Source organism: Carettochelys insculpta, chromosome 26 (genome assembly GCF_033958435.1).
Source record: "Carettochelys insculpta isolate YL-2023 chromosome 26, ASM3395843v1, whole genome shotgun sequence".
Classification (NCBI taxonomy): Eukaryota; Metazoa; Chordata; order Testudines; family Carettochelyidae; genus Carettochelys; species Carettochelys insculpta.
The window spans coordinates 9,245,048-9,258,562 of NC_134162.1; the positions used below are offsets into that span (position 1 = coordinate 9,245,048).

At 45.3% G+C, this 13,515-nt stretch overlaps 2 protein-coding genes across 4 annotated transcripts in view; both read left to right on the top strand.

The window, feature by feature from the left end:
- The first annotated feature begins 2,886 nt into the window (after positions 1 to 2,886).
- Positions 2,887 to 6,827, top strand: SNRPE (small nuclear ribonucleoprotein polypeptide E). Its single transcript, XM_074977486.1, has 5 exons — positions 2,887 to 3,059; positions 3,957 to 3,983; positions 4,465 to 4,527; positions 4,789 to 4,867; positions 6,391 to 6,827. The coding sequence occupies exons 1-5, from the start codon at positions 3,006 to 3,008 to the stop codon at positions 6,444 to 6,446; spliced, it is 279 nt and encodes a 92-aa protein (XP_074833587.1). The 5' UTR covers positions 2,887 to 3,005; the 3' UTR covers positions 6,447 to 6,827.
- A 3,185-nt stretch (positions 6,828 to 10,012) lies between these two features.
- SOX13 (SRY-box transcription factor 13) overlaps positions 10,013 to 13,515 on the top strand; it is an 85,137-nt gene continuing 81,634 nt past the window's right edge. For all 3 annotated transcript variants that reach the window (XM_074977624.1, XM_074977631.1, XM_074977630.1), the window contains exon 1: positions 10,013 to 10,143. The gene's annotated coding sequence lies outside the window, so the exon portion shown is untranslated. The remainder of the gene's footprint in view (positions 10,144 to 13,515) is intronic.

The following is a 13,515-nucleotide window of genomic DNA, read 5'->3' on the forward strand; positions in this document are numbered from 1 at the left end:
TCGAAGGCCAGAAAGATCCTGGAGCCTATCTATAAAAACTGGGGATGTAAACTTCTTCCACTGATTCAAGGCCATGAAAACTTTAAAAAAAAAAAAAAAAAAAAAAAAAAAAGTTCATTGTGTTTCAGAGATTTCTTTTTCTTTGTTTTCTTGAATGGCCTGAAATTACTATGTCAGTTCTTGAGTTACATATGTCCTCACCTTCTAGTTTTAATATTCTAATGAAAATTCATGAAAAAGTGGGAAGAGAAAGATATCTACAGTATTGTGGGACAAACATGCTTCCAAAGGTGGAGAACCGGGTTAGTCTATCCAGTCTTACTTCCTTTTAATTATCATACAATATCAGTATGGTGGGCAGCAGCTATGCAGTTCATGAAGACTGTCTCCCTCTCTTTGAATCACACTGTAGTGAATGCCCGGGGAGGTGGTACTACTTGTTGATCTGAGTAAGATCCTGTTATAAGATCAAGTGGTATAACTCCTCATGTGGTCTGCTGCAAATCAATACATTGAAAATGGGTCACTAAAGTGCCTCTGTTTCCAAGCCACTCTTGCCATTTCTGCTGACTTGTCTTCTACTGGGCAGCAGTACCTACCAGGACTAATGGGCAAATACTTTCAGCTTTCTTTGAATCCCAGTTTATTGTATGAGCTTGTCTGATTTGAAGTAGCACTTTGCTGGAATTCAGCCGGTAGGCAGCGCATGTCAAGTCAAGCAAGTCTTAGTAAAGTTCTACTGCTGTCAGAGCAAACTCTGTGCCCTCCTTTGTCCCAAGGATACCTTTCTCTCTTCTCCCCCTTCATTTCTCCATCCCACTGCCCCCCACTGGGCCTCAACTAATCATTTAGGAAATAGACACCTGTGATTGGGAGTTGGGAAAAATTAGTCGTCTGTGCTTGACCGTCCATTTGCTTGAACTTTGTACTCTGAATCTTGTTGTGACCCAACAGTGAGCTGTTGAGAGAGGGGTGTATTGTGGACCCCATCACCTGTATTCATTTTGACCATGTTTTTTTTTGTTTTGTTTTTGTTTAATTTTTTTAAACTTTCTACAAACTAGAGTTCCTTCTGACTTTAAACTGTGAAGCTATAGGTGTGGCAAGGTTTTTGCTGCTGGCAGGCTTTAAAAAAGTTTAATCGTACTGTAAATATTTCATTGTTGGAAGAATACACATATGATTTGATAATCCACTGTGATGTCTTAGTTCTTATAGAGAAGATTTGAACCAAAACCAGTTTTTAAATTAAAAAGCCCACTCCTTAAGAAACTGCTGTTCTAGGAGGGACACCTGGGAGGAAGCTTCATCCCAAAGAAGCTGGAGAGCAACAACCCTCCATCCTGCTGAAGGACTTTTCACAGAGACTTCTGATTGCTTGTACACAAGTGGAAGAGGCATTCAGAGAGAGACATATATATGAGAAATTGTGATCTAAACACTTCTCCCTGCTGCTTATTTCCTCGTGTTTAAGCAGACTTTTCTGTTTTGTTGTCAGCTTTCTTTGCTTTCTTCTCAATGTGAGAAGTCCTGTCTATGAAGGCAAAATTTTATGTATGCCATCACTTCTGTAAATATTTTATTTCATTTTCTATTTAGTTTGTATTTAAGGCATTCTATTACATGTAATCTGAATCATACATGTTCACGATGAGTATTGTTCATGGAAAACCTGTTTTTAAATAAAGCTAATGTAGGAAGTCTTATTTCAGATGTTCTTTTTGTGTCTGGGTAAGGTGCAGAGGTGGGCAGTAAGCGCAAAACCAAGGGTGTTTTCTGTAAGTAATAATTTCTTTAAAATGTTAGTGGAGGAATTGGTATGTCCTGGTGGTAGAGTGTGCAGAAAAGTATCAGCTTGCAAATAATGGAAACCAGTGTGACTGTGGAATGTGTAATATTAGTGTGCTTTTTTATTCTTTAATCTCAAAGTACATTCACGGAAAGGTGAAGTAACCCAAGTAAGAGCTGGGCACAGCACTTAGGCCTCCAAATGGACAGAGTGAAGCCACTTAAAAAGTCTTAAAGCATTTACATTCCTCTACTTCATCACAGTATCTTCTGCAAGTGAGAGAGGTTGTGTTATTCCCATGTACAACTGACAAACTGCAGTGATGCCATACATACGGCCTTTTGGGGACAAACCTACTTAACAGTGTGGAACGAAAGGACAGTGAGGCAGCCATCCTGCACCCACCATGCAAAGGTTCATCTCTGACATTAGCATCCATGCTATCCACTCTAAGGTTTTCTGGAAGAGAAGGGAGAGGGAAGGGAGTAGAATTTAAAGGTGATGTCTCCCTGAGATGTATAGTTACAGACAGATCTCCGCAAATCAGCGGGTACCTGCTTTATATCTGCAGGTAGCCATGTCCAGAGGTGGGGATATCTGTGGCTCATTTTTGCAGATGGGGATGCAAATTTTATATTTAGAGACCTGCAAATTTGCAGAAATCGTGCGGATCCGCAGAGGTAAATGTTGTGTTTGTGCGGGACTCTAGTTACGGACTATGCGTGTATCCTCCAGTCCTTGACTTTGATCCCTGGGAAATACTGGTCAAAGCATCGTGGGGCGGGGGTGAGCCTCTGGTCCAAGTCATCTCTGCAAAGGGCAGGTGGCTTCCAGCCTTTGGGCTTTCGTGCCTGAACAAGGCGTGTACGCGGGCACCCCCGCCGCTCTGCACAGCCAGCCTGGGTACCTGGCCTGCACGAGGCCGGGCGGTGTGGGGGGTGCTGCAATGCGGCGCGTGGCCCCCACCCCGGGGGAGGCGGTCGGCGCAGGCGAGAGCAGTAGAGGCGGGGCGGGAGTCTTCCAGCGTGCCAGAGTGGCCGTCTTGGGAGGAAGGAGGGGGGCTTCCCAGAGTTCCACGGGCAGCCGCGTTTCCGGCCTGCACCGGAAGTCTGGGAGCTGCTGAGGCGGGCGCGTGTGGAGTGCTGCTGGTAACGGTTTCCGCCGTCTCTCTCTCTCTCTCTCTCTCCGGCGGGTTGGCTGAGGCGCGCTCGCGGCCATGGCGTATCGCGGGCAGGGCCAGAAGGTGCAGAAGGTGATGGTGCAGCCCATCGTATCCTGCCGGGGAGGGGGAGATGGGGGGCGGGGCTGGCGGGGGGTGTGAGTGCCCGGGGGGAGGGGGAAGGGAACGTGGGGGAGTTGGTTCGCTGGCAGGAGAGAATGGGGGAGGGGTCCTGGCTGGTGCGGGTAATGAGCGGGTGGGAGGGGGAGGCGGTGAGGGAGGCAGCCTGATAGGGCAGCATGAAGGGGTGGGAGAGGAGGTAACGGGGGCGGGCTGGCGAAGGGAGGAGAAGGTGAGGCAGGGGAGAATGAGGGGTTGGGGGTCTGGTGGATGGGAGAGGGGCGAATGAAGGGAGCTTGATGCAGGGGGAGTGAGGGAACTAGACAGTGGAGATCGAGGCAGGGCTGTCGTGCAGCTGCCAGGCACACGTCTGTTATCGTGTGCTGGGAGTTGGGGTCTCTTCCCCCCAGGTGCCTGGGGTGGGGTCTGGATGTGCACGTGCAGGGTCATGGCTGGGCTGTAGACCATCCTGTTGGCTGAGCCTGGGGAAGGGGAGCAGAAGGGGCACTTCCCGGATGTTAGAGCCTGTCCCCGGTGCTGCCGGGCTCATTTGGCTCATGGAGGGTGGAGTGGTCAATAGATTGTACTTGATGGTGGGGTGAGATGGAAGGGATTTATCCCTAGAGATCACTCTGTCGCAACTGGTTTCAGGGAGTGAGTCTTGTGAAGGGACACCTGTTTTACGGAGTGCAAAGGGTATAGGTGTGTGACGTGCCAACCGGACATCTCCCCCTTCCCACCAAAAAAAAAAGAGAGAGAACTTTGATTTGCGCAACAAATAAAACACTTTTAAAATGGGGGCTTTGCTGTTAAGCAGATTAGTTGTTGCAATGACTCGTGTTGTGTGAAGTGCTGCTTCTGTCCTTTTCCTTAAGTGCTGTATTACAGAACCTCATCTTCAGATACCTGCAGAATGTAAGTAATGCTAACTTTCACTATTTGCTAGCTCATCGTGTGGTTGTAAATATGACCCAAAACATGTTTTTAGTCACAGTGGTACAGCTGAGGCTGGTATATACAACTTTGACTTGTACCTTGTTTGCAAAATGAGGAGTTTCCACAGCCCCCTTAAACTGTGCTGAAGGCCCCCCATCAAAAATTATTGTCCATCCCTGTACTATGTGGACCTTCTACAATTTATTCCTTTATGTGTTCACAAATCCTCAGTAATTGGAGAGAAAACATGCCTTTTTATATCTAAGATGCCTTGGGACAAAATTGAGTTTTAATCTGAGTGTCATATCTTGTGTCTTCTTAAAAGAAACTGCAAAGATTATTTGACTGCTTACAATTTATATTATAGTATATACCAATAAGTAACTGTTACCTGGAATACTTGTGCTAATATTGTGCTTCCTTCTCCTCTTCACCCTGCCTCCCCACCTCTGAATTTTAGAGGTCCAGGATTCAGGTATGGCTCTATGAACAGGTGAACATGCGGATAGAAGGCTGTATCATTGTGAGTACCAAGATGTATGCACCTTTCATCATTCATTTTTGTTTTTCCAGTTCACAACTTATATTTGTGATTCCTCAAGGGGAAAAAAAGAAGAACAGTAGAATGAAGTAGTAATCTTCAGTTTTCTAAGCAGTTGTTTTACTCAGACCCATTTAAAGTGTCTGTACCCCTCTTAGGGAGAACAGCTCGAGCTGTTATTCAAGTCAGAAGCTCGAGACCGGGTGATTTTATTTCCTAACTGTTTCTGTTGTTGGTTCTTAGGGTTTTGATGAATACATGAACCTGGTTCTGGATGATGCAGAGGAGATTCACTCGAAAACAAAATCAAGGAAACAGTTGGGTGAGTCTGCATGGTTTAAGTATCAGAGGGGTAGCCATGTTAGTCTGGATCTGCAAAAGCAATGAGGGGTCCTGTGGCACTTTATAGACTAACCAAAATGTATAAGCATAAGCTTTCGTGGGCTTATGCTCATACATTTCTGTTAATCTATAAGGTGCCACAGGACCCTTCGTTGCTTTTGCATGGTTTAAATGATTTATGGCACCAAACTGCCTCTATGAAACTTGTGTGTGCCAGCAGTTTAAAATACAGAGTGAATGAATAGCTTTTAATAAAGTATAGTGAAGCCCATTGGGAAGATTCTTAATTCTGCTATTTTATGTAAATTAACTGTTCTGAGATTAGAAAGTTGATGAATAATCTGTTCTGATTAACTGTGTGCCATCAGTACCTAGAATGCGTCATAAACTGAATCTGAGTCACGGAAGGAGTCTAAATAAACAGCAGCTCTTTGTCCTTTCTTGGGTGTCAGTATAGCCAGACTAGGCCATCCTGAATGCTGTACTCCCTATCTCTGACCTGTTGTATTTATTTTTTTGGAAGTGTTACTTACTTCTTCACCAAACACATAGCAAGAGGTCACCTAATGAAATTAATAGGTAGCAGGTTTAAAACAAACATAAGGAAGTACTTTTGTAGACAACGCACAGTCAACCTGTGGAACCTGTTGCTAAGGAATGTGAAGGCTTAATGTACAGCTGGGTTCAGAAAAGAATTCGGTAAATTTATGAAGAACAGGTCTGTCTTGTTATTAGCCAAAATGGTCAGGGACACTATCCTGTTTACTGGGTGTCCCTGAGACTATGGCTTCCAGAAGTTGGGACTAGACATCTGGAGATGCATCAGTATAACTGTTCTATGTAGCAGAGGAGTAGCTGTGTTAGTCTGTACCCGCAAAAACAATGAGAAGTCCTGTGGCACCTTATAGACAAACAGATTTTTGGGAGCATGAGCTTTTGTGGGCAAAGATGAAGCAGGTGTTTGCCCACAAAAGCTCATAGTCCCAAAAATCTGTTGGTCTGCAAGGTGCCACTGGACTGCTCATTGTTTTAACTGCTCTGTTCTCTTAATTCCCTCTGAAGCCTCTGGCACACATACTGTGAAAAGACAGGGCACTGGGCTGCATGGCCCATTGATCTGACTTAGTATTAACATATTTATGTTTCTGATTACTTTAATACAACAGTCCTAAGATCTGACCCTCACAGGAGGTACATCTATAGAATAAAGGCCAGGTGACTTGGCCTTGCAGAGCTCTGGCTGTGAGGCTGTTTCATTGCCGTATAATCTTTTGAGCCCTGACTGGAGCCTGGGCTCTGGGATCCTGTGAAGTGGGAGAGTCTGAGAGCTGGCGTGGGTCAGCTGCAATATCTATTTGCTGTGTATACATATACTGTAGAAAGACCTGCAAACCTTTTTGGAAAATGTGTCCAACAAAATGTGTAAAACTTTTTGAAAACTAGACATGCATGAGCTGAGGTTAATCTGTCTAACTGCCATTTCCCTTCTTCTTTGTGTTGCAGGTCGGATCATGTTAAAGGGGGACAATATTACTCTTCTACAAAGTGTTTCGAACTAGAACTTGTCACTCAGTGTGTGGAGTGCACTAAAGAGTATTTCATGCTAGAATTTTCATTTAATCTGTGGGGTGGACTAAACAATGCTATAAACAGGAATCACTGTCCTGAGAAAACTGGGTGGTGTTTGAAAATAAAATCTTCTCATGAGCATGATGTATTTGCAGTTACAGAGAAGAGTAAGAACAGGACATTAGCCAATATCTTTCCTTATCTTTGATGGTAATACTTTTTACATTGGTGTACCAATTGATGTCAGGGTTTAATAGAATTTTTGTTTACTGTGAACTTAAATTTATTTGCTGTTGTGCCTACATCCTCCATGTGTGTTAGCTGCAGAAAACCTGGGATCTGAAATAAATCTTTTTTTCTTCTTTTCTTAACATGGATCTGTTTAATTTCTGATAAGGAAGAAAATCTTCCCATGTTCTGGAGCAGTAACCATGCTAGACAATACTGAATTGTTCCACTGGACTACCAGAGCCACATGCAATCTCCGGACTAGAGATCCAGTATAATTAAGATGGAATTTAATTAGGAATTTAGCATTACAATGCTCTATCAGTATTGCTCAGTTACCTTTAACCAATAAAACAGTATAAATTTCATGAGACTCAATATAAAAGTGCTTCTTGTCAAAGCATAAGTTAAAGAAATATATTAATACACTGGAAAGAGATCAGGCACCATAATATACTCATCAAAGCATGTCACAACTGGTGCTCAAGCCTCACACTTGCAATGTTAAGTGTTAGTGTCATGTTAGAGTGGAGAAATTTAAGCAGCAAGACTAAGTAGTTGACCCAAGAGCAGAGAGGGGGAGTCTGTGCAGCCAGGGTTAAACTCAGAGTTCCCATGGACCAGTCACTAACCAATTTGAAAAATATCTGAAGTGTTTGCTTTTTAATATTTTCTGCAACTTCTATTTGGTGGGAATGTGTTGTGTGTATGGGGGTCTGCTGGATGGTTTCATTGGGGATCTGTGCAATGGGTGCACTGTCACGCTTCCTTGCTCAGATACCTCTGATGGAGGATTTCTTGTTGCGGTGGAGACACAAGTCTTTGAGAGCTACTGTGACCATCCTTTACACGGGAGTAATTTAGGCAGCATGCAGTTTTCAAAACCTAATCTGCATATAGTTTTTATGCGGTAAACCAGTGAGTTCAGAGAAATTCAGAAGAAAAAAAATTGCCTCATTTATGGAAATGTAACACATGGAGTTCAATAGACACCACTTAAAATACCTCTAGTCTGTTTTGACGTAGTCTATGGCGGGTACAAGGGGAAATAAACACTCTCCTTTTCAATTTTTTTTAAAGCCATGCTTTTTTTTGTTGTTCTTGCTGTCAGCTACTTCCCTCTCATTATTCATCCTGGCCATGCAGAAATACAGCAGTTCAAGCTTTTCTGGATATTGCACAATGATTTGTCTTGTTTGCACCTGAAAGAATTTTGATGCAGTTCCAGCATAGGTAACCTTGTGCACATGCATCCATTTCACTAAGCTATTCTACAGAGCAGTTGTAACAGCTCTCTCAGGCTATGATGATTGAATGGGACATGTTAGTACAATATGGGAGCTAAAACAAAATCCTAACACAAGAATTTGTATTTTTGTATCAGTTTTCATGTGTTCGGTGTCCTGCACAAACAGCAACACAAAGGTATGTGTCTTGTGCAGCCACGAGTCTCAGACCCTCTGCGGATGAGTGCAGTTAAGCATTGTCATGGAGTAGATGTGAAAGGCACAGAATAGGAACTGGGTTCCCCTGGGTATGTTTCACATTAATCCTCAAGATGCTCACTAAAGTTATACAGAGCAGTAAATAACTACCACATTCTCTCAATTAATAGTTTAGGTGCTATGGTTGCCGGATATTTATGATACCTCACAGTCCCTGCTGGTTCCATCTGATTAACTACATGCAGGGGAAAAGACAAATCACTGCATTGAGACTAATTCTTACGCCTAGAGTTTTTAGCTCCATGTTAATAGTTTTTCTTGCCACAAGTGAGGAAAACATCATACACCGATAAAAAGGCCGTGTGAAATGTGCAGATCAGATATTTACCAGAGGAAAAGGTGTAAAGATTGCATGAGTCCAATGAACATAAGGTCGATGACATAAGAAATGGCTCAATGCTCAGAAAGGGGGCTGCCGCTTCCCAGCTGCTTTTGTAGACGTGTAGGAGAAACAGCTCTCTCGTCGTCAGTGCTGCCTCTGCTCCAAGTCATGCTTTTCAAGATGCCCCCGATGCTACATGCAGCTTCTCCGTGGCTTGATGCTATCGGGTGGATCCCGTGTCTTAAATTCATTTGCAGTTGCCTGATGGTGAGTGGAAGGAACCCTAGACTAATCACAAGTCATGTCAGGGGTGATAAAAAACATTCTACTGAAATAGACTTACTTGTAAGTAAGATGCAGCGTTCTTCTGAGTGAAGCTGTGAAAAATGAAGTCTATACTGGCATGTAAGCATGTCTGGCCAGATGGACTTGCTCCAGGAGTCAGCCTTCTAAGTCACTAGAGCAGTGGTTCTTAACCAGGGTTTGTGTACCCCTTGGGATACACAGAGCTCTTCCAGAGGATATATTAACTCAGTGTTTCCCAACCTTTATTTGTAAATTAAAAAGTTGGACTTATTTCATGTTCATCTTTTTGTTTTTAATTTTTCTGTTCTGCACAGTCATAAGTGTGACGGCAAGTTTATTGCCTATGGATAATTTCTTCCAACCAACCGCTTATGATTAAGCTGTTTAGGCGAATGTGTTGCAATAGAAAAAATTGTGTTGTCTGAAAATTGTAGCACTGGGAGTACTTATGAGGGGTAGTTTATTTTAAAAAAAAGGTTGAGAAACACCACCCTAGTGCAAAACAAAAAGTACATAAAACCAATTCTAGCTTTTCCGAAATTTTGTTCTTATGAAATGCCTGTCCTTACAAGAACTACAGCACTGATTTCTCCAAATCCACGAGAACAATGCAAGTCTTCATGGCTGTACCTTGTTTATTTCATTGGACATTAAGCCAAAGCCCCCTTCCAATCTTTGTAAGTCAAAAGTTGTATACAGCCAGCGGGTGGTGTCTGTGTGGCAGTACTCGACCGGGTGTGTGAGATACTGCCATTTATTTTTGTCCCTGCTAGCTTATTGTCGGCATTGGCCAAATCACATCCCTGCTTTCTGCCTCAGTTTCCCCCTTCTAAACTAGGAGTCGATCCTACTTACTTCCCCAGGGGATGAAATGGGGCAAAGTGCTTGGAGCTACTATGGAAACGAATTGGCAAATGTAGCAGTCTCAAACAGCTCTGGAGGGTAAAACATGTCTATTGTAAAACGGCCAGTCTTGGACTATAGAGGGCACTGCTGCCCCTAGCAACACACTCCACCACAATTGCAAAGTGTCATAAGCCTCTGCTGGAACATAGAGTTCTCCAGCATTCATGCGGCTTTATTGGCTCCCAAACACCCTGGAAGAAAGATAAAGCCAGGCTGCAGAGTGGTGGGGACTGCTCTCAGCCAGTGCAATAGCCAATGAGCGGGCTTGCCTATTTCTCACCCTCCTCAAACACACACACACACACACACCTTCTGTGATGCCTTGTGTTCCCTGAGACCTGACATGTCCCTGCCTTGGAGTGGGATGAAGAACAGAAGGGTCTGTTTTTGACTGAGCGAGTGGCAGGCAGAAGGAATAAGGTAGAGTGAACTCTTACAATTGGCCCCTGTGTTTAGTAGGCTCCCGTTGCTTAGCTTTCTGCTTTCGTGAAGCTGGTTGTGTTTGCTTTGCAAGCGATGTTTTTCCATAACGTGCAAATGCCTTTCCACTGAGCAGAGTTGGGCAAAGACGCCATCTGATGAGGATGCACTGAGCGGTCTTAACAGTTCCTGAAATGTGCAGCTAGCGCTGAGTGCCGTGGGGTGAACGGATTATTGCAGTTGACTGCCCCCACTGCATGGAGCAATTGTGGTGCTCCCGAGCACACAAATCTTTAGGTAGAAAAGTGCTGATAATGGTGTTTGTCAGAGAAACTTTCCTTGCCCCAACCTGAGCTCACATTCTACAGCAGGAGGTGTAGAAAAAAGATACCCAGAGAGCCAGCCTCAAACAACCCAGTCTCACTGCAAAAACAGCATTTCCAGACAAGATTTGTTGGAAACAGTTCCATGCTCTAAATGCAGATGACCTGTTACTAGCCATTTGAGAGGTGGTTCCTGCAGAGTTTAAACTCTGAGACTACAGCACTGACCTGACAGAACAAATTACAGGAGGCTCACAGTAAGCTGGAGCCTTTGCGCGCTACATTCCCTAGCAAACACTTGTGGTGTATTTTTATGAAAGGTGGTTCGGGTTCAGGTTAAACGTGAGAGTCCTTGGTTTGTAGCTACGGCCCTGGGTACTGAAATTATGAAATCAAAAACATTCCAATCTTTACATTTCACAGGCACCACTCAATTAGCCGAACACAGACTGTTCCTTTAATGGGGTCTTACTTGTGAAATCGCCGCTCCCTTCTGTGATTACAAGGGGCTTCGGTATATAGATGGCATCTTTGTTTAACAGACCTCCTTGTTCCCAGTGTTGGCTGCATTAAATCTCTTGACTTGAGGAGTGGGGTGGTTCCTTTAAGGGCATGGTTGTTGTGGAAAGGTCTGTGTTGCGGTCGAGGATCTTTATTAGCCCTGTGCATATGGTTGTGCCATGTTAAACACCGGGGACTCTATTGGCATGAACATTTATCCTGCCCAATATAAATCAGAAGTAAATCTGCCTGATGTGGGAGGGGTGCTGTCATTTGGGTGAAGGCTTCACTTTCTTTTCATATGGACACTCCTTGGGTTACTCTTTGCCTAGCTGGTGGTTGAAGGTGAGTTTCACTGTGGCCCTTTGATATGATCCCTGGATTTATGTATGAATGAATCCACAAGCTGTTCTCACCAGCATCAAGGGAAAGCCAAGAAATGAATGCAGGAGCATCTTGCCTGGGTAAGGGCATGTCCAGGTGCCCTGTGCAACGGGATCAGCTCCATGGAAGATAAATGAAGGGACCAAGTTCCAGAGCAGAGGCTTTGTGTGGCTGCCCAGTTAGCTGCTGATCTTGGGTTCACGGAACCAGTTACACCTACACCCACCTAAGAGAGCTTTGTGCAGCAGCCTGACCAGTTCCCTGCTCACAGCATCCATGATACTGTGAGGAGCCACAAAGCCAGTTGCAATGAGGCTTCCTCGCAGCCACATGCATAGGGGCTCGGGGCCTGACTCTTACTGCTTTGCCTTGCTACAGTCCCAGAGGCCTGATTTCTGCTCTTCATATGGGTTCATTGTCATGAGTTGGGCATTGTCCTCCATTAGGGATTGCACTCTGAATAGTCAGGGCACCTGGAATGGTAGGTAGTCCATCGTGTCCGATGATGACATCTTAAGTTTGCACAGGCTCATCGGTTGTGGACTCGCATGTGGCTGAGGAGTCCAAGCTTTGAGCATCATGGATGTTCACAGTGGGGGCAGAGGAATTGTCCTTGCTCTGTTGGTGCAGCTGCTGCTGTTGCTTTCTTCCTCTCACGAGCATCAATGAGGTGTACGCATCACTGCTCTTCAAAGTTGTCATGTGCGTCGTACGAGAGCACGCCAGCCTGTTCCGTCTTTGGCATGCTGCTCTAGCTGATCTGGTTTTAAACCAGCATGAGCAATGTTGGCCTTCATGCAGTCTTTAAAGACTGCGTAAAGACAGGGCACCTGGAGCGGTGGATTATAACCATTGGATGAATCAAAACTATAGTAGACATCATGCCAGGAGGATGTTTGCTGGGACTCCTATGATGGCCGTGGTAGCTCTTTCCCCTTTCCTTCTGTCAAGCCCCGCAGCCCATGGCCTCAGCTTGCAGGATGCTAAAAGGCCGAATTCAATAAAGTTTATCTGCAGCCTGCCCCAGTGGTGGCCAGGATGGTAGGTGGCCAATGCAGCCGCCTCCCTGCATGATGTACTTTCACATTCATACCCACCACTCCCACGGCATCCTTATCCTGCCTGCAGCACCACCTGGAAGAACAAGTCAAGGACATTTTGTGTCTTCTCAACTGCAGAGCTCAGGCCCACTAGCAAAAGGGACCGCGGTGCTCTGCTCTGATGCTTCTGGTGCACATAAGCCCTTGGAAGCAAGGCTCAAATGTTCATCAGCCGAGCCTCACAAGATTGGCAGGGATGGGAGCTTCCAAATGAGTCACTGGGCTACTGTGGGACTTGGCCCAAGGCGTGGTAGCAAGTCAGTGTCTGAACCTGACTCTCGGGTAGGACTCAAGGTTGGGAGACTCATATCGCAGTCCCCTGCTCTAGCAAAGCAACCTCATGCCCTCCCCCAGCTTGGGCTGGAAGCCTGGAGTCCTGAGCGTCTCCTGGCTTGGTCACTGTCCACGTCACTGCTGGGGGTGTGAACAGTCGCTGATGCTTACAGCAGTGGGGGGCCATCTGTGTGGCCATAAAACTGGAGTTAAGTGCTAATGGCATCAGGCTTGCCACACATTAGGTGCTGTGCCTCTACTGGGAGACTGCAGGACAGAGATGTGGTGAAGCCAGAGCACACAAGAGAGACTGAAATGCACGTGCTCATGCCAGCCTAGCCTCCGCTACCTGTCCTTCATCTTGTTCACCAAGAAGCACTGCCCACTGATGTACACAGAGGACTGAAAGCCAGACTCTTGGGTTCTAGACTAGGTCACATAACCACGTTCCATACAGTGAGGGGCCAGCATACCTAGCAACAAGCAACTGCTCCAGAGACAGGCCCAGAGCTTCCAAACATGTTGGCAAATGCTGCAATATATTCTTTAGTCCTCCAAACCATAAGTATTTTACTCAGCCCAGTGGCTTCCATAACAGCTGATAGGGAACTCGGCTCTCCTAGGCTAAAAGGGTGCTGTGCAGAGCAGCGGTTCACTGTTCCTCCATCTCTGCTGTGGGCAAGTAGTGCCTTTGCTCTGTAAATGGAAGTTTTCTAGGGAGGACCACGCTGCCCGCTCTGTGCTGCACAGATCTCTGTTATACCTGGGCCACGTTGGTGTGGCTGAGAGGG